General features: G+C 34.0%; 1 protein-coding gene across 1 annotated transcript in view; it reads left to right on the top strand.

The window, feature by feature from the left end:
- The first annotated feature begins 2,709 nt into the window (after positions 1-2,709).
- Positions 2,710-20,637, top strand: part of LOC128215062 (fibrillin-1-like) — a 61,011-nt gene continuing 43,083 nt past the window's right edge. Inside the window, exons 1-23 of the mRNA XM_052921789.1 lie at positions 2,710-2,925; positions 8,569-8,707; positions 8,970-9,104; positions 9,304-9,365; positions 9,849-9,935; positions 10,141-10,254; positions 10,623-10,865; positions 11,104-11,272; positions 11,456-11,580; positions 11,794-11,950; positions 12,084-12,175; positions 13,081-13,242; positions 13,446-13,559; positions 15,082-15,195; positions 15,467-15,580; positions 16,242-16,355; positions 16,627-16,740; positions 17,403-17,516; positions 17,788-17,901; positions 18,555-18,668; positions 18,940-19,053; positions 19,715-19,828; positions 20,100-20,213. Of these exons, the coding sequence (XP_052777749.1) occupies positions 2,871-2,925; positions 8,569-8,707; positions 8,970-9,104; positions 9,304-9,365; positions 9,849-9,935; positions 10,141-10,254; positions 10,623-10,865; positions 11,104-11,272; positions 11,456-11,580; positions 11,794-11,950; positions 12,084-12,175; positions 13,081-13,242; positions 13,446-13,559; positions 15,082-15,195; positions 15,467-15,580; positions 16,242-16,355; positions 16,627-16,740; positions 17,403-17,516; positions 17,788-17,901; positions 18,555-18,668; positions 18,940-19,053; positions 19,715-19,828; positions 20,100-20,213 (2,794 nt within the window). The 5' untranslated portion in view covers positions 2,710-2,870. The remainder of the gene's footprint in view (positions 2,926-8,568; positions 8,708-8,969; positions 9,105-9,303; positions 9,366-9,848; positions 9,936-10,140; positions 10,255-10,622; positions 10,866-11,103; positions 11,273-11,455; positions 11,581-11,793; positions 11,951-12,083; positions 12,176-13,080; positions 13,243-13,445; positions 13,560-15,081; positions 15,196-15,466; positions 15,581-16,241; positions 16,356-16,626; positions 16,741-17,402; positions 17,517-17,787; positions 17,902-18,554; positions 18,669-18,939; positions 19,054-19,714; positions 19,829-20,099; positions 20,214-20,637) is intronic.

Genomic DNA, 20,637 nt, shown 5'->3' with positions numbered 1-20,637 from the left:
GATACCAAGTTTATGTCAGTTTTCGACAATTTCTTTTTTTTGCGATTTCATCATACGATGTATAGCCCCTTAATGCTGATATAAATAAAAAATATATTGGACATGATTGTGAAGCAAGTTCATTTCCTGGTTGCTTAAATGTAAACGTCACTTGAAAAAGAAACATTAGCAACAAAACCACACAGTATTATTGATAAGATATAGAGGATATTTGTTTATTTCAGTGTAAGATCGTATTTTATTTCACGAGTGTCAGAGAAAAACATATTTTCACGAGTGGCGAAGCCACGAGTGAAATGTAGTTTTTTTATGATCACGAGTGAAATAAAATACGATCTTACACTGAAATAAACAAATTTTCTGTTTCTTTTATGCTTATTTTCGGAGTTTTATTTGTTTTTTTATTTATTTCTGAATTACCCCCTTTTTGAAAAGGGTGGACTTTAGGCCGCTACCCGTGGGGCGCCCCTCATGCATAGTTATAGCTGACAACTTTTCTACTTTCGGTTTGCTGAGAAATAGTTCTCTGCTATTCATTCTTATAGCTTAATATTCGCTCGTTTTTTATTGCAAAGCTTTATGAACAATAAACAATGAAGTATTATTAGTGCACATATGTTCCAAAAATTAATGAAAACACTTTTTATTTTAAGATAGGCATGAATACAAAACCAAATTACTACGCCGCTATTTAAAGAATGAAAATTTGGAAGGTCAAATGTGTTAGCAAAACAATTGTGGATACTCATTGGATTTTAACCATTCTTCTTAGTTTAAGACTGCATGTACGCGTGTTTTTATAGTAAGTTAATATTCAGTCATCTTACTGTCAGAGACCAGTCTGTTTCGATTTAAAATGTTTGTTTTCCAGATAAAGAGTAAATGCCACGCTAGTTTGTTGACACATTTTGAGGTGTGGGTGGGGTAAAAAAAATATCGGATCTATCTGTAAATTGTGTGAATTCTCCAGGAAGCTCATTTTACGTACTACAACGGTTAACAGTTCAAAATACATTTGAACGAGGATATAAAATTTTATTTATGTTCGGACAGTTGTTTTTGTCTGTAATTTGTTTGGTATGAAAGCAAATGTTCGAACATTCAGCTTCAAAGATCAGTAAAATGTTTGATAAACGGGATAACCGGTAATAAACGGTAAGTTGTTAATTTCCAATTATATATTTATTTAAATTTATAAAATATTTCTTTTCTTTTTTTAAAATTTTTTGACATAATTTACTGAAGTCCAATGTTCTGTTTTGATCAAGGCAAGTACATGTAACAACAAAGGAATTTAAAAGTAGTTCTGAAAGTTGATATTTTCACTCCTTATTTTGCAGTGAAAATATCAAATTGATATTTTCACTGTTGTTATTTCACTGTTAAACCCCCATATTTCATCGTAAAGCATGAAAGAAAGTGTCAATATAACACATGAGACAATTTCTGATCTTGTACTGTGTTACAATGCAAAGATAATGTTTTGCACTATGCCAGATCGGATAACACTTGCATATTAGGTCAAAGATTAATACTATTATCTATTGATGTTTCTTGTCCCAAAACTGTTGTCTGAAGAATGGACTTTGAATTATTTGAAGGAACTATATTAACTGTGAACCAGTGAAAGATGTAATGAAGCAATAGTCGGAGCACATTCCTATTTTGACATTGGTTTGTTATGGTTACGACCGCAGTTTATCCATACACATTATTCATTAATATCCTGCATTTGTTGCAAGATATAGCATCTTTTTACGAACCCTGATTTCAATGTTTCCTTTTATGAATGCCTTTACTTTAAGAATGCCTCCCTAGAAGATCTACTATATGGGATAACTTGTATCATTGTTCACGCTGAATACAACTCTTACGTGTTCAATATATTGTGAGATTCAAACTTGTATGAATGGCTTCTGTTAGCTTGAATTGATATTTAACATGTTTTAATATGGGTACTGGTCGACGCATAGATGTTTAAAAATTCGAGTGATGACAATTTTGCATAAACCTTTATCTAATGCCTAAAATTTGCTTCGCCGTAGTTATTTATGGCATACACATGTATCCGAATACTTCCTTTCCTGCAAAGATGTTCTCTTTGATGTTGTTTGTTCTTTCTACTTAGGTTTAAGTCATTACTACTGTTATCATGGTTTTACTGAAATAAGTGGCGTAGTTTGAATTTTCATGAAATGCTACCCTTTAACTTAATTCAATAAACGAACGAGTATGTATTTCAGAAATTATATCACACGTCCAGCGAGATACTTTATTTGGAAAATTTCGTCCTGTTGTTCCATGTTTCTGATTATATATATCATAACGACGTTGATCGAACCCCTTCAATTAAATTTTAGCCATAAATCGATGATAAACAAAACATTATATGTTTAACTGCCTATACTGATTGCTGATTAGTTAGTGTCTTATGCCAGATTTTATATTAATTGTTAGTGTTCGTTGATTTTCTTAAAAGAAGCATATTGATTTAAAGTAATTCATAATGACGTAGATATGTTCTGTTTAATGAAAATTATTGAACTATGCTATTATAAAAATATTTTGATGCAATGAATATTTCATTTTCTATTTTTTAAGGCTAAGTAGATATCGAATAACATAATATTTATGAGGTCGCAGCTACTTTATTCAAATCGATTTAAGTGTGAATGCATTCAATTTTACGATACAAAGTAAACATATTTACGATGAATTAAAGATCATTTTCAAACCTTTTTACAACGCCTGTATATATCTACGTTTTATATAGGTTAAAACTTCCTGTTTTAGGTCATTTTCTTTCAGGTTACCATTTACATACTGTCAGTCAATCAGTTATTTGTATAACAATACATGGACTTAACAAAATGGATAAATTTAAATACTGCGCGTACGTTTATTTGTACCTTTCACTTTCCACAGGTAAGACGTTTAGTATTATTCAGTACTTCAGTTCCTAATAATTCAACAAAGAGCATCAAACTGATTATTTTAAAACTAATACAGTTAATATCAAACCATGAACGTTTGAGACATTTATACGAAAAGGACCCATTTGAAATAAGTACAAATACAAAAAAAACGTAATAAAATGAACTGGAATTATCATCGTTCGTTTTAGCATGGCAACTTTTATTATTCATTGATTTTCGCTTAAGAGTGGTTATAAGGCAACTGTTTTCGCACCAAAACGATACTATTTTCCACTATTTTCCACTATAACATATTATATGTATTTATATATTATAACATATTTTTAAATATGCACTGTAACAGACCATTTTCATTTCTAAAACAATATTTTGAAGAAAGTTAACACGATATTTCATAGTACTAAAGATGATGCTTGATGTGCCTCTGATGAATTCACTTTAGATTAAATGTATGCATTTTGTAAAGAAATAGGGCCGATTGTTCAGAAGTTTTATGGTATTAACGTTGTTAAAGTCATAGTTGTTCATTTTCAAATTTTTACTGCATTTGTATTTTTTTTGCTTGACTTGTTATCTGCAGCATTTTACAGAATGCCTCTTAGGATATCGTATGTGAATTTGTAAATCTGAAACGCGATACTCGATAGTACGATGGAAACGCGAAATCACGAAACTACGATAGCGAAAACGCGACAGTTCGATGATGATAACACCACAGTATGATAACGAAAACATGTTTCCACCATCGTACTATCGTGTTTTCATCATTGTACTGTCGTGTTTTCATCATCGTACTATCGCGTTTTCATCATCGTACTCTTGCGCTTTCATCATTGTACGGTCGCGTTTTCATCATCGTACTCTTGCGCTTTCATCATTGTACGGTCGCGTTTTCATCATCGTACTCTTGCGCTTTCATCATTGTACGGTCGCGTTTTCATCATCGTACTCTTGCGCTTTCATCATTGTACGGTCGCGTTTTCATCATCGTACTCTTGCGCTTTCATCATTGTACGGTCGCGTTTTCATCATCGTACTCTTGCGCTTTCATCATCGTACTGTCGCGTTTTCATCATCGTATTGTTCCGTTTTCATTATCGAGCTGTCGTGTTTTCATCATCATATTGTCCCGTTTTCATCATCATATTGTCGCGTTTTCATTGTCGTACTTTCGCGTTTTCATCATCATATTGTCGCGTTTTCATCATCGTACTTTCGCGTTTTCATCATCATATTGTCGCGTTTTCATCATCGTACTTTCGCGTTTTCATCATCATATTGTCGCGTTTTCATCATCGTACTTTCGCGTTTTCATCATCATATTGTCGCGTTTTCATCATCGTACTTTCGCGTTTTCATCATCATATTGTCGCGTTTTCATTGTCGTACTTTCGCGTTTTCATCATCATATTGTCGCGTTTTCATCATCGTGCTTTCGCGTTTTCATCATCGTACTTTCGCGTTTTCATCATCGAACTGTCTTGTTTTTATCATCATACTTTCTGTAACATAATGATATTATTCACGTTATTTTTAGATATAATTAGCTTTTAATTAAATGGATATTTGTCTTCATACTGATTGTTTAGTAATTATTGTAGGGCATATTTGATTGTCAATGAATGCGGAAGTGGTTGAAAGCCGACTTGGTACAAATGCGCTTTGGGTTGTTAAGCTGTCACATTTGCTTTAAATGTATAGTTTTTAAGTTGGATCATTTTCTATGTAAACGGAGAGGGACGGGGAGTTCACCCGATCGAGTCCTTTTTGGACTGGAGTGAGGTTTTGGGATGAGCTTGGAATGTTATGCTGTATTTAGAACTATATAATTATATCTAGAAAGAACGTTTTAAAATAAAGAATGAACATTGGAATTGTTGTTTAATGACTTGAAGAGTTCTAACAAGTTTAAGTGGACACTTATAGAAAGTTCTCAGTAGTGTTACGCGACATTTCGCGTTTTAATAATCGAACTGTCGCGTTTTTATCATCGTACTTTCGCGTTTTCATCATCGTACTGTCGTGTTTTCATAATCGTACTGTCGCGTTTTCATCATCGTATTGTCGCGTTTTCATCATCGTACTGTCGTGTTTTCACCATTGTAATGTCGCGTGTTCATCATCGTATTGTCGCGTTTTCATCATCGTACTGTCGTGTTTTCACCATTGTAATGTCGCGTGTTCATCATCGTATTGTCGCGTTTTCATCATCGTATTGTCGTGTTTTCACCATTGTAATGTCGCGTGTTCATCATCGTATTGTCGCGTTTTCATCATCGTATTGTCGCGTGTTCATCATCGTACTGTCGTGTTTTCATCATCGTATTGTCGCGTGTTCATCATCGTATTGTCGCGTTTTCATCATCGTACTGTCGTGTTTTCACCATTGTAATGGCGCGTGTTCATCATCGTATTGTCGCGTTTTCATCATCGTATTGTCGTGTTTTCACCATTGTAATGTCGCGTGTTCGTTATCGTACTGTCGTGTTTTAATCATCGTACTTTCGCGTTATCATCATCGTACTATCGCCTTCCGGTGCACATGCGCATAGAAGAAGACCGCCTCACGACAAATGCATCTGTGCCCTTAAGGTGTAGTAAAAATCGGTTACACTCTCCTAAATGGGTCATACACATAGGGTTCGACATAGCAAACCGCCGGAGTCGGTCTGACCGTCACTGCAAAATACATGCAGTATAAAGATATATCATGTTTTTAAATTTTACTTCTAATTCTAAATAGTGCTTCGGCTTTTTTATTTCTTATTTATTTGTACGGGACTTTTAGAATTCGTGTTTTCCTTGCAAATGGCTGGTTTATCAATTTCACCGACTATTCAATTATACAAAAACGATAGTTCCTACATTCTAGCTACATTAAAAAATCATGATTTCATTATTATGTCTTTAAAATCTTTCTTAATATCGAGCTACGATAGTTTATCAATATTTATGTATTTAATAATCTCTGTCACACAGAAGTTATCATCAAAAGAGATTTCAAATCTAGTTTGTTCGTCAAATTTCCATTATAATAGATTAAATTGGAAAATTTAACAAAGAATCTATCGGTTATTACTGACATATCTTGCTTCTCTTTCAATAAATGCTGTTATTTCACAACGTTAACAGCAAAAACATGTACTTAAAATTCATAAATCAACACTTGTTGTCACTTTTCATTCTAAATACTTAACAATATCAATCGTTCATCATGGACACTTACAAACAATATACAATTCAATTACAGTATAGTCTTAGTTCCATCATTCTGTCTTAAAGTAACATTGCTATATATATATGTTTTCACCTTCTAAAGCGCCTTTGATGTGTTTTATTGAATTTTATTGAACAAATCTAAATAATGTCGTTGTGAAAATTGCGAGCAGCACTCACCAGTTTTATGACGTCAGCGGTTCATACTATATGACGTCATCGGTCCATATTATATTTTTGGCGAGGTCCGGAATGGCCAAAAGCATGATATGGACCGCTGACGTCACAAAAACTGGATTTTTATTAAAATACTTTGATATACGGACCGATCATCTTTATATACACAAAGAAAGGACAAAATTATGTAAGGTTTCATATTCATATTTATATGTATATACAAGTGTCGTTTGTTAGATCGGAGGGATATCACGCGAACAAATATTTGGTGTAATTTATTCGGTAATTGTACACCATCGTTATTGACTTCCGCATGTTTGTGAACTCGAAAGTCAACGACCGTAGAGTAGTAAATTATGCGGTGTAAAAGTATCTTCAATGAAATTTGTCTTTTGAACAAACAAGCTGTTCGATAGACAACATGGTCTTCAGAATTTTGTTCGCTAAAAATCGTTTCAATTTGTTCGAAGGATGGTTATAAATGTATTGGTTTTATGTTTCATGTACTTTTAAGTAATGCAAAATCTGTTTAAACTCTTCAGAATTTTATCATTTCAAAATATATTCCGCTTATTATTTCCTTTTCCCTTTTTAGTTTGTTTCATATACTTATACTCAACTCAACTCAATATTCTTTTATTATATCACAGTTTAAATTTAAGTAAAAGCATGTTAAAACGCAATATATATAAAACGTAGATGAAAGACATAAATGACGTATGTTGACACATAAAGATTACTTAACAAAACGGGTTAAATATGACCCAACGTTCGTGGTGTACTATTTCTTCTTCCTTCAGTAGATTTAAATAATTTAAGCGACTTCACGAAAACCTTCCGATATTCATTCTTAATCTAAAATGTTTATCTTTTTGATTCTTTTAAGATAATCGATGAAATACAATGAGATGGATACCATCACAGATTGTTCGTTATGGAACAAGTTGATGATAAGAATAATGTGTACAAATTAACTTAAGGGTACACTGTCGCAGATTTATCTGAAATGAGCCAATTTGTGCGTAAATATCTGCAAACCAGAGATATAAGATTTTGATATTTTTGTTCGAAGATTAATGTTTTATTGCTAAAAGCGTAACTAACGCTTAAAGAAAAATGCATAATACATCATTTTTGTGTCGCCTGAAAAGACGACATATAGGGGTTACTTTTGTCGGCGGCGGCGGCGTCGGTGGCGGCGGCGGCGTCCGCGTCCCATTTTCGCTTGTCCGGGGTATATCTCCTCAACTATTAGTGGTATCAACGTGAAATTTCATATGTAGATAGATCTAATTGAGGGCAAGTGCAGTGCATAAGAACTGTTACTCTTGCTTCCATATTTTTTAGAGTTATTGCCCTTTGTTATTTTTCATGCTTAAAGTTTTGTCCAGGGCATATCTTGTAGAATATAAGAGTTATCAACTTGAAACTTCATATGTAGATAGATCTCATGGAGGGCAAGTGCAGTGCACAATAACAGTAACTCTTGCTTTCTTAGTTTTAAAGTTATTGTCCTTTGTTATTTTCATGCTTAAACGTTTGTCCGGGGCATATCTTGAAGAATATAAGAGGTATCAACTTGAAACTTCATAGCTAGTTAAACTTAAATATGAATATCTGAGATCTGATTTTCTGTCAGTAGTCTTACTGGTGTCCATGCATTTTTGCATATTTGACTCGTTCCAAGACAACAAAAAAAAAAAAAAAAAAATGTGAAAACGTCCAATCTGTGAGAGTGCAGCTCTAAAATGATATATTTTTTTATTGATCAGGTACAAACGCTTTGTTTAGGTACAGACTACTATAAAACAAATAATAACAAATGAAAAAACCAACTGAGATAAAATCAGAAGCTTTGTTTATGCACCAGTCAATTAAAACCAAGGCCCCCCATCCCCGGGGAAATGGGCCGTGTTTTTACCTTTCAAGTGGCCCCGCAGTGCCGGGTGAATGCGGTGGTTTTGTCTTCGCTTTTGATATAGCGGGGATGGGCCTTACCTAGGGTTCATTGGGTGCGAGGGCATTTTCTGGGAATTAACCATCTGTTTGTCCCCGCAGGGCGGGAATTTTAGCCGGGGTTTACTGGACCGAAAGTCAAAGTCCCCGCTATTCCCCGGACCTGGGGGTCGTGGTAACAATTGACTGGTGCATTAGCTGCATGCCCTCCAATGATAACAAAGCTTTATTATTGTGCATATTATTTCAATGTAGCATTGAACAAAACAATTCTTATTTTTAGTTGCGAGCCTTGTTTGGACAAATCACAGTACGAACGAAGATTATCCAAATGTTGGAGAAGTCGATGCTCTAGTCCCGTCATCATGTCTTAATTTTCTTCCACTGGACGTTACAGGAAATAAGAGTGCAGTTTCATACAGGTGTGGTAATTTGAGAAGTAGGGTTGCTAACATACCAGCTATATAAGGATTGTATTTTAATTGGACTTTAAACGTCGTATCAGATCGTGTGGATTTTATGCTTCTTTGTCCGCCTGTCAGTTAAAGTATTGATAAACGAGCACACGAGCTATATCAAAATACAAAGTATTTACAATGAAGCTTGGCTTATCCCAGTTGTTATAATTGCATTACAAACACTATTTTATTTGCTATGGCCTTACCATACTTTCTTTGCCCTCAGCATCGTATCAGAACTTCCGGTAACAGGAGGATTTGTGGTCGGTGGCGGTACGAACGGTATTCACGCAACTGTCTTAAACTGCAATTCATCCACAATCGTGCAAAATAAAGTGAATTTCTACACAGTGACTGTAAGGTAGCGAATGTGTTTAATTATATTATCAAACAAACGTATACAACTATAAACTCGTTTTGTCTTTGCGTTTTATATCTACAGAGATTAGATCAGTTACAAAGTAAGTATTTTAATATACAACGAAATATTATGATTATAACTTATAACACTTCATCACTGTAATATACAATAACAACATTTTGCTTTTCGTTTCCTACAGAGCTAGTGACTTAGGTTCTGCTGTGGACATCGTACTATACGTGATTGTTTACAACGTCCTAGGTAATGGTAGAATTATTCATAGTTTGATTTTTCTTAACAGAATATATAGTATAAAACCATTATGTAAGGAAACTGCACACATCTGTCAAAATAATGTTGACTTGAATTCATGTTATTTCAATATTCTATATTCAAATGATACTTCACTGTTTTTTGAAACAGCAATGTTAACCCACTCTCTTGTCCACATCAACGACATAATTTCCGAAATGACGTTATGCTCGTTTAAAATTAGGTGCATTTTTATACAGAATGTACAATTTACCGTCATTTTATATCCATATAAGGCATATTATGAATATAAGAAATGTTTCTTTCCTTGCAAATCGCAATAAGATTTCAACTCATGAACACCACGCTGTAGGGTGTTCTCTTGGTGATGGTGAAATATACTGCGATCTTCATCTAAAACAAACTATTATTCTCTATGTATTCGTTGTTCGATATATGTTGTTCTAAAATAAAAAAAAAAATATTTATTAGATCCTGGAATGAGGTGCAATTCAACTCGAGAATGTAAACCAAGCTATGTATGCGATACTAATGCTGACCTGCCAAGCTGCACAAATGGTAAAGCTTACATTTGGTATATTTGATAACAATCTTTAAATAACGCGCCTGCTATTAAACATAATGTAAACTACTCAAATATCAGAAACAGGTACTGAAATAAACGGAGTTTAGTGTACCATGGTTATCTATTTCAACACTGAACACATGAAACATACGTCTGCAAGCTGTAATAAAGTCATACTGTGCATTCCTATTTTATCAGCCATTAACTTTGCCTGCTCAACCAACGTTTCCCAGTGTCCCACACATGCGACTTGTTCCTCTGGAATTTGCGAATGCGCAGATGCTTATACACACATGGGTGAACTATGCTACAGTAAGTAAAGACTCATTTTCAATGCTAAAGTATACTCGTAATATTACGCACATCATTCTCTTTTAAAAATTCACACGGCACTGAAATTCTTATGCAATCAATAATTTAACAAATGCTTTCTCTAGTATTCTAGTTAACTTATATTGATACAAACTTCTGAGACAAGCCAAGTAGTAAAACAACACCAGAAACAAACCACACGTGCATAAGATACAAGCTTTATGAATAAATGGGATTACCGCCTTGGAATGGATTATGCATTCCAATGAAAATCATACTATATCACCCATCAAGGCATCCAGAACTGTATTGCGAGTACTTGACGCATGCCAAAAGAGGTGAGTCACGATTTTTATGATAATTTATAGATTTTCCAAACACCAATTTTCTTCTTGTTGCGGACATACCTGGCTTTCACGTTATTGAACTGCAAAATGATGACTTCGGCGATCGACTCTTCAACAATTTATCACACATTGCTACCTCAGTTGTTGCCCTTGATTATGACTACGCTAGGGGCAGAGTATACTTCACCGATGTTGGAACACAATCTATTTACAGTTCGACAATTGATGGACAGGATATACAAATGCATATCCACGAAAACATTTGTAAGGAATTGAACCTTTTGTTTTTAGAATGGAGATCATAAATAGCCAATGGATTAATATACTGGTCATGTTAAATAACGATTATGAGGACGACCCGGTTGTCATGTTTTCTTACTGCCGAAATTAATGGGTAATTGCTTTGTTGACCGCCGCTTTTCAAAGTGTACGGATGAAAACCTCATTAAGATACAATACACTTTGAACAATTGATATGTAACGGAAGATGTTTGTTTTGCAGCTATTGTTGATGGTCTCGCAATTGATGCGGATGCAAGGCTGTTGTTTTATACAGATGCTGGAAATGACATAATACGGAAATATAACATTGATAACCTTGCTGATTTTCAAACTATAATTAGTTCGAATTTATCTGATCCTCGCACAATTGTTCTTGATCCCACAAATAGGTATTTGCCTTTTTTTCTTATGCTTAAATATATCTCATATGTTGAATACAATAGCTTGATCACGTTTTGCTGATGGGTTTCACATAACGCCTACATGAAACGTAACACATTAAGTGTATTCGTTCCTTTGTTGCTGGGATTGCCCATATCCAACAGCTTCATTATAATAATTTCGGTCGACAGGATGTTGTATTGGACTGATTGGGGCACAGCGACTATTGAAAGAGCAACACACGATGGACTGGAAAGGGAGATTTTGATAAATGACTTTCTATATTACCCAAACGGACTCACGATCGACTTCATTGGTGAGACAATGGCTTGTTTATTTTTTTATTATATGAAATATAACGCATTGCTAAAGTACCAATTAATAAAAAGGGATACCACGTTAAGAACACTTAAACTACGTATATTAATATTGCTATGGAACGACTGAAAGATAAGAACAATTTGAAAAAAATGAACAAGCATTAATACAAGTGTATACTAAATACAAACATTTTAATTTTCTTTAATAGAGGGTCGTATGTTTTGGGTCGACGCTGGCTTGGACTACATTGGTTCTTCCAATTTAGATGGAACAAATATTTCAATAGCGGTGACTTTTACCTCTATCCATGGCTTTGGACTTGAATTATACCATGACCTTTTTATCATGTCTGACTGGGAGAGCAGGTGTAACTTTTTTGTCACATTTTCATAATTTTCAATAAACAGAATAACACGTGTTCTGCTTATAGACTAGTTGGTATATGCCAGTATCAAACGTTTTTTTTGTGATAAATGTAATGAATTCTTTATTTTTAAGGTCTGTGTCTTTCGTCTGGAGAAACGTGTCGCTTGGAGAACGTTTATTTGGGTTTCAGAGGCCTTCTGATATACATGTCTATCTTGTTCAAGGTCGGGTAAAACAAGAGATTAGTAAAACTATTGTCCAATGTCTGCATACATTTCTTCAAAGCAAGACATGCTAAGTATCTAAAACAAAAGTATTGTCATAAAGTTCTTGTTTAAAAAAGGTCGTATTTGTTTACAAATAACATTCTATATAGTCACGGAAGGCAACGCTGATAACTGCTGATATAATTTTATCTTATTGAACACCTGAAGGAAATATTTATCTAACATTACATGCTTTTAAATGAAAGGCAATAATAATTGCTTATCTTTTATTCAATGATTTACAAGATCTGTGGAGTATACCACTGAGAAAAATTATGCCCATGTAATATCTAAAGAATGTCATCAAATGAGAGGTTCTTTGTGTGTTGTGCTATACAGCGAAAATAGGCAGCATTAAAATGAAATGTTGCTAATAGGACCTTGTTAATAATATACAAATGAATCTATTATTCTATTATTATTTTTAAGATGCTACAAATCATACCCGGTTTTTCAGGTTGTAGAAGGACTACATGTTCATTAGCAAGGATCTCTTGCATTGGCGGCCTACGAAAAATGCTGTATTATTGTTTTAAAATACAAAGTTATTTATTTCAGTGTATCCTTTATGTTGTTTATATGGTATATATTTTATATAAACAAGAAAACGTATTGCGTTGTTTTTCATTTTATGTGTATCAAACGTGCCTTAAATATGTTTCAAGAACACAAAAATGATTCGTCATTAAAAATACACCTTTTGAAAGTTGCAACATTTTGTATTTGAAATAGTCTAATAAACCATTGCTTTAGTAACTAGATCATTTCTGCGTATGTCAACGACTACAAAGCATTTGGTGACTCGCTGGAAAACTTTCAAACAGGAAAAAAAAACACCACATATTTTTATTATTTTTGTACAGACTGTGGAGAGTTGATCACGCCAGATGGAACAGCTAACGGAACAGCGACGGTGTATGGAACTATTAGATATCTGACCTGCAACGCAGGGTACCAGCTAAATGGAACCGGTTTCATTCGATGTGAATCTGATGGTAGTTGGAGCATAACTTCAGCATGTATCGGTAAGAAAGAAATCATTGTTTTTCTAAGAATTTGAAATATATTTTATATGCCGTAATGTAAAGCCAATTCTGACATTATTTGTTGATTTATATTTTGTTTTTGTTTTTTTAAATAACATGCAAAAACCAATTTCTTAACACGTTTATATAGAGAGTAGTGTTGTTTTTGATATACATGTACAGAGAAACTTGGATGGTTTCAGAAAAAGACGAATGCGATCCAAATCCTTGTTCTAACGACGGCACATGTGACGACTTAATCAATAGTTACAACTGCAGCTGCTCGCCTGGCTATACTGGGGACAATTGCGAAACAGGTAAATGACCGAGAATATCGTATTTTGGTCTTTTGAATTTACAAAATTATTCGTAAATTCAATTTAGAATTCAAATTCATTTGCCTTTGAGTTTTACGAATCAGAAGTGGGCTGACATTCAGTACACATTGAACACATTTTTTGGATCTATTTGTTTTGTTTATCGAAGAGCCTATAAATACTTGAGTGCAACAGAAGGTCGAACTGAATTCACTTATTCATTCAATTTGTTGGAAATGAGTTCCATTTAAGCCTTTGGCTTACTTGTATAATAATGTTGTATTTATAACAAAATAATGTTTATAATTAAACGAGCATTTTTATCTTGACCTCGATCAGATGTTATTTTTTTTGCACGTTCAAATATAATTATTTATCCAGTCACTTGCATACAATTCGGTCCGACAAGGTGGCGTGTAAATGAGGAAAGTAGACCACGTGATGTTTATCTATAGTCATTTGGTCATGTGACTGCAAAAACGAACTTTTTCCATTCTGGAATATGAGAGGAAAAACACAAATAAAGTTTCAGTAGTTATCAGTAGTCCGCCAACAACCGACCTCAACAATCACCCATCCATCAAGTCCCATCAATCTGCATAATAATGACACTGGCAAAAAATGGGCCAGAAAATCTAAATGTTCGCTTACCTCACCCACAAATGCTGAAAACTTTGCTGCATTCAACGAAAGTTAATTCCATTTTTGTGGTGAATGACAAAATATCACTTACAACATAAATGAATTATCTCATTGCCGATGCAGCTCTGAGCATCCAACACTATAAACATGAATTAAATCCATTTAACATGTGGCGATTGTTTGTAATCTTGGACCATAACCATGTACTGTAGTCTGTGACTTGCGCATTATTTGTTACATCATCAGATAATGTTTGGTTACTGATCCATGTTTATGCACTTTTAAAAGCTTTTTTTATGTTTTAAAATGATATTGACGTATAAAAATGCAATTATCTTGACTATACGCGTATTGAATAAAGGTGAACAGTTTTGATATTTTGGGGCGATTTAAACATAGACACCGAGTGTATCGACGTCAACAGGGAAGAACAGTTGTGCCCCTTATTATTAAAGACCCTTAATAAATTTAAGGTTATTAATAGTGTTTAAATAAACAAAGTAATATGATAAATATAATACTAGATTAGTGTCGTGGGCGGAGAAAGTTTATCTTCCTCGGCTGCGAAATTTATCGGGTGGGCTTCGGCCAAATTCCTCCGCCTTGCACAATACACTTCCTCCATACACGGCACTTACCTAGTATTCTCTATTTATTAATTATTCATTAAAAATTCTATGCCATTGTTTTGATGTATGCCGTTGACCAAACAATATACAGGGCGGCGATACTTTTCATATTTAATTGAGTCAGTGATATCGAACTATATTTATGACGCTATTATATCGAATTGATTTGAACTCAATTGTTACAATTGCCGATATATTTTGTATTAAATTTTAATACAAACAAATCAATATGAGTTACTATAATCATACAGATATTGACGAGTGCGAGTCCGATCCGTGTGCAAACAATGGAACCTGCAATGATGCAATCAATGAATTCACTTGCTCATGTGCGGCTGGATATAACGGAACGCTATGTGAATCAGGTGCACTATGGAAATAGAGATCCTTCCTATTTGTTACACAGTTTGAGATCATACTAATGTTTGTTACCAATGAACGGAACAGATACCATATATTATATATTCTTCTACGAATTTGAAAGCAAACAGATACAGACCAATTCCGACATATTTTATTGATAACATGGCTATTTTGTTATATATCTATTGAAGAATTAATGGGTGATAATGCAGATGTTGCTTCTACTGCAACTGTACTAGTAGAGTTAAGGAAATGCTACTCGGATTGTTTCAGAAATAAACGAGTGCGACCCAGATCCTTGTCTAAACGACGGTTCTTGTGAAGACCTAATCAATAAATACAACTGCATCTGCTCGCCTGGCTATACTGGGAATATCTGCGAAACAGGTAAATGCTAGAGAGATAGATCTTGTCTAGTTTTGGTCTCCTGAATCTACAAAAATGTTCATCATTGAATTTTAGATTCGGAAAAGGATCTGTCAGTTAGTGTTCATGCTTTCCTGTTTTCACGACATGTAAATGGGCAGGCAAACTGTACGAAATCATGTTTGACGCGTCTTTTCAGAATGATTGATTTTAGTTACCGAAATGGCAATGCCATCCAAATAGGATAGTGTTGGAAGATTAGAAAGAAATACTAAATTGAACAACATACATGTTTTATTTTTTTGCAATCTGTTTTATCGGACTCTAATAATATCCCGAGTTGGCTGAACATACCGAAAACACGAACAAAGTCTATTAACATAGATTAATAGAACACTTGTTTTTTTACACTTTTGTTATAAGACGCTCATATTCACTTGTTTGTGAATATATCATTTAAGAGGATATGCGAATGTTGTGATATATGCCGATAATATTTGTATATGTGGAACAGCGATAATGATTATATTTGATTCAGCGATTGTTAACCATCCAAATAAATGGCGCTTATCAAGGACATTGACAATGAATTAAAGTGTAACGATTTCTGATATTTTATTTTGTATTTCTGATTTTTAAAAAAACAACAAAAAGAACAATAAGTGTAACTATATTTCTATAGAAATTGAGGAGTGCGAGTCCGATCCGTGTGCAAACAATGGAACCTGCAATGATGCCATCAATGAATTCACTTGCTCATGTGTTGCTGGATATAATGGAACGCTATGTGAATCAGGTGCACTATGGAAATAGAGATCCTTCCTATTTGTTACACAGTTTGAGATAATACTAATGTTTGTTACCAATGAACGGAACAGATACCATATATTATATATTCTTCTACGAATTTGAAAGCAAACAGATACAGACCAATTCCGACATATTTTATTGATAACATGGCTATTTTGTTATATATTTATTGAAGAATTAATGGGTGATAATGGAGATGTTGCTTCTACTGCAACTGTACTAGTAGAGTTAAGGAAATGCTACTCGGATTGTTTCAGAAATAAACGAGTGCGACCCAGATCCTTGTCTAAACGACGGTTCTTGTGAAGACCTAATCAATAAATACAACTGCATCTGCTCGCCTGGCTATACTGGGAATATCTGCGAAACAGGTAAATGTTAGAGAGATAGATCTTGTCTAGTTTTGGTCTCCTGAATCTACAAAAATGTTCATCATTGAATTTTAGATTCGGAAAAGGATCTGTCAGTTAGTGTTCATGCTTTCCTGTTTTCACGACATGTAAATGGGCAGGCAAACTGTACGAAATCATGTTTGACGCGTCTTTTCAGAATGATTGATTTTAGTTACCGAAATGGCAATGCCATCCAAATAGGATAGTGTTGGAAGATTAGAAAGAAATACTAAATTGAACAACATACATGTTTTATTTTTTTGCAATCTGTTTTATCGGACTCTAATAATATCCCGAGTTGGCTGAACATACCGAAAACACGAACAAAGTCTATTAACATAGATTAATAGAACACTTGTTTTTTTACACTTTTGTTATAAGACGCTCATATTCACTTGTTTGTGAATATATCATTTAAGAGGATATGCGAATGTTGTGATATATGCCGATAATATTTGTATATGTGGAACAGCGATAATGATTATATTTGATTCAGCGATTGTTAACCATCCAAATAAATGGCGCTTATCAAGGACATTGACAATGAATTAAAGTGTAACGATTTCTGATATTTTATTTTGTATTTCTGATTTTTTTAAAAAAACACAAAAACAACAATAAGTGTAACTATATTTCTATAGAAATTGACGAGTGCGAGTCCGATCCGTGTGCAAACAATGGAACCTGCAATGATGCCATCAATGAATTCACTTGCTCATGTGTTGCTGGATATAATGGAACGCTGTGTGAATCAGGTGCACTATGGAAATAGAGATCCTTCCTATTTGTTACACAGCTTGAGATCATACTAATGTTTGTAACCAATGAACGGAACAGATACCATATATTATATATTCTTCTACGAATTTGAAAGCAAAAAGATACAGACCAATTCCGACAGATTTTATTGATGACATGGCTATTTTGTTATATACTTATTGAAGAATTAATGGGTGATAATGCATATGTTGCTTCTACTGCAACTGTACTAGTGGAGATAAGAAAATGCTACTCGGATTGTTTCAGAAATAAACGAGTGCGACCCAGATCCTTGTCTAAACGACGGTTCTTGTGAAGACCTAATCAATGATTACAACTGCATCTGCTCGCCTGGCTATACTGGGAATATCTGCGAAACAGGTAAATGCTAGAGAGATAGATCTTGTCTAGTTTTGGTCTCCTGAATCTACAAAAATGTTCATCATTGAATTTTAGATTCGGAAAAGGATCTGTCAGTTAGTGTTCATGCTTTCCTGTTTTCACGACATGTAAATGGGCAGGCAAACTGTACGAAATCATGTTTGACGCGTCTTTTCAGAATGATTGATTTTAGTTAACGAAATGACAATGCCATCAAAATTGTATAGTGTTGGAAGATTAGAAAGAAATACTAAATTGAACAACATACATGTTTTGTTTTTTGCAATCTGTTTTATCGGACTCTAATAATATCCAGAGTTGGCTGAACATACCGAAAACACGAACAAAGTCTATTAACATAGATTAGTAGAACATTTTTTTTGACACCTTTGTTATAAGACACTCATATTCACTTGTTTGTGAATATATCAATTAAGATGATATGCGAATGTTGTGATATATGCCGATAATATTTGTATATGTGGAACAGCGATAATGAGTATATTTGATTCAGCGATTGTTAACCATCCAAATAAATGGCGCTTATCAAGAAAATTGAAAATGAATTAAATTGTAACGATTTCTGATATATTGTTTTTTGTATTTCTGATTGTAAAACCAGAAAAACAATAAGTGTAACTATAATTCTATAGAAATTGACGAGTGCGAGTCCGATCCGTGTGCAAACAATGGAACCTGCAATGATGCCATCAATGAATTCACTTGCTCATGTGTTGCTGGATATAATGGAACGCTGTGTGAATCAGGTGCACTATGGAAATAGAGATCCTTCCTATTTGTTACACAGTTTGAGATCATACTAATGTTTGTTACCAATGAACGGAACAGATACCATATATTATATATTCTTCTACGAATTTGAAAGCAAACAGATACAGACCAATTCCGACATATTTTATTGATAACATGGCTATTTTGTTATATATTTATTGAAGAATTAATGGGTGATAATGCAGATGTTGCTTCTACTGCAACTGTACTAGTAGAGTTAAGGAAATGCTACTCGGATTGTTTCAGAAATAAACGAGTGCGACCCAGATCCTTGTCTAAACGACGGTTCTTGTGAAGACCTAATCAATAAATACAACTGCATCTGCTCGCCTGGCTATACTGGGAATATCTGCGAAACAGGTAAATGTTAGAGAGATAGATCTTGTCTAGTTTTGGTCTCCTGAATCTACAAATATGTTCATCATTGAATTTTAGATTCGGAAAAGGATCTGTCAGTTAGTGTTCATGCTTTCCTGTTTTCAGGACATGTAAATGGGCAGGCAAACTGTACGAAATCATGTTTGACGCGTCTTTTCAGAATGATTGGTTTTAGTTAACGAAATGACAATGCCATCCAAATAGGATAGTGTTGGAAGATTAGAAAGAAAATTTAAATTGAACAACATGCATATTTTATTTTTTTGCAATCTGTTTTATCGGACTCTAATAATATCCCGAGTTGGCTGAACATACCGAAAACACGACCAAAGTCTATTAACATAGATTAATAGAACACTTGTTTTTTTACACTTTTGTTATAAGACGCTCATATTCAATTGTTTGTGAATATATCATTTAAGATGATATGCGAATGTTGTGATATATGCCGATAATATTTGTATATGTGGAACAGCGATAATGATTATATTTGATTCAGCGATTGTTAACCATCCAAATAAATGGCGCTTATCAAGGACATTGACAATGAATTAAAGTGTAACGATTTCTGATATTTTATTTTGTATTTCTGATTTTTAAAAACAAAACAAAAACAACAATAAGTGTAACTATATTTCTATAGAAATTGACGAGTGCGAGTCCGATCCGTGTGCAAACAATGGAACCTGCAATGATGCCATCAATGAATTCACTTGCTCATGTGTTGCTGGATATAATGGAACGCTGTGTGAATCAGGTGCACTATGGAAATAGAGATCCTTCCTATTTGTTACACAGTTTGAGATCATACTAATGTTTGTTACCAATGAACGGAACAGATACCATATATTATATATTCTTCTACGAATTTGAAAGCAAAAAGATACAGACCAATTCCGACAGATTTTATTGATAACATGGCTATTTTGTTATATACTTATTGAAGAATTAATGGGTGATAATGCATATGTTGCTTCTACTGCAACTGTACTAGTGGAGATAAGAAAATGCTACTCGGATTGTTTCAGAAATAAACGAGTGCGACCCAGATCCTTGTCTAAACGACGGTTCTTGTGAAGACCTAATCAATGATTACAACTGCATCTGCTCGCCTGGCTATACTGGGAATATCTGCGAAACAGGTAAATGCTAGAGAGATAGATCTTGTCTAGTTTTGGTCTCCTGAATCTACAAAAATGTTCATCATTGAATTTTAGATTCGGAAAAGGATCTGTCAGTTAGTGTTCATGCTTTCCTGTTTTCACGACATGTAAATGGGCAGGCAAACTGTACGAAATCATGTTTGACGCGTCTTTTCAGAATGATTGATTTTAGTTAACGAAATGACAATGCCATCAAAATTGTATAGTGTTGGAAGATTAGAAAGAAATACTAAATTGAACAACATACATGTTTTGTTTTTTGCAATCTGTTTTATCGGACTCTAATAATATCCAGAGTTGGCTGAACATACCGAAAACACGAACAAAGTCTATTAACATAGATTAATAGAACATTTTTTTTGACACCTTTGTTATAAGACACTCATATTCACTTGTTTGTGAA

This window comes from Mya arenaria, chromosome 13 (genome assembly GCF_026914265.1).
Source record: "Mya arenaria isolate MELC-2E11 chromosome 13, ASM2691426v1".
In the NCBI taxonomy this organism is placed as follows: domain Eukaryota; kingdom Metazoa; phylum Mollusca; class Bivalvia; order Myida; family Myidae; genus Mya; species Mya arenaria.
Note: the sequence above shows the minus strand (reverse complement) of the source record. Positions and strands in the feature narration are given on the sequence as shown.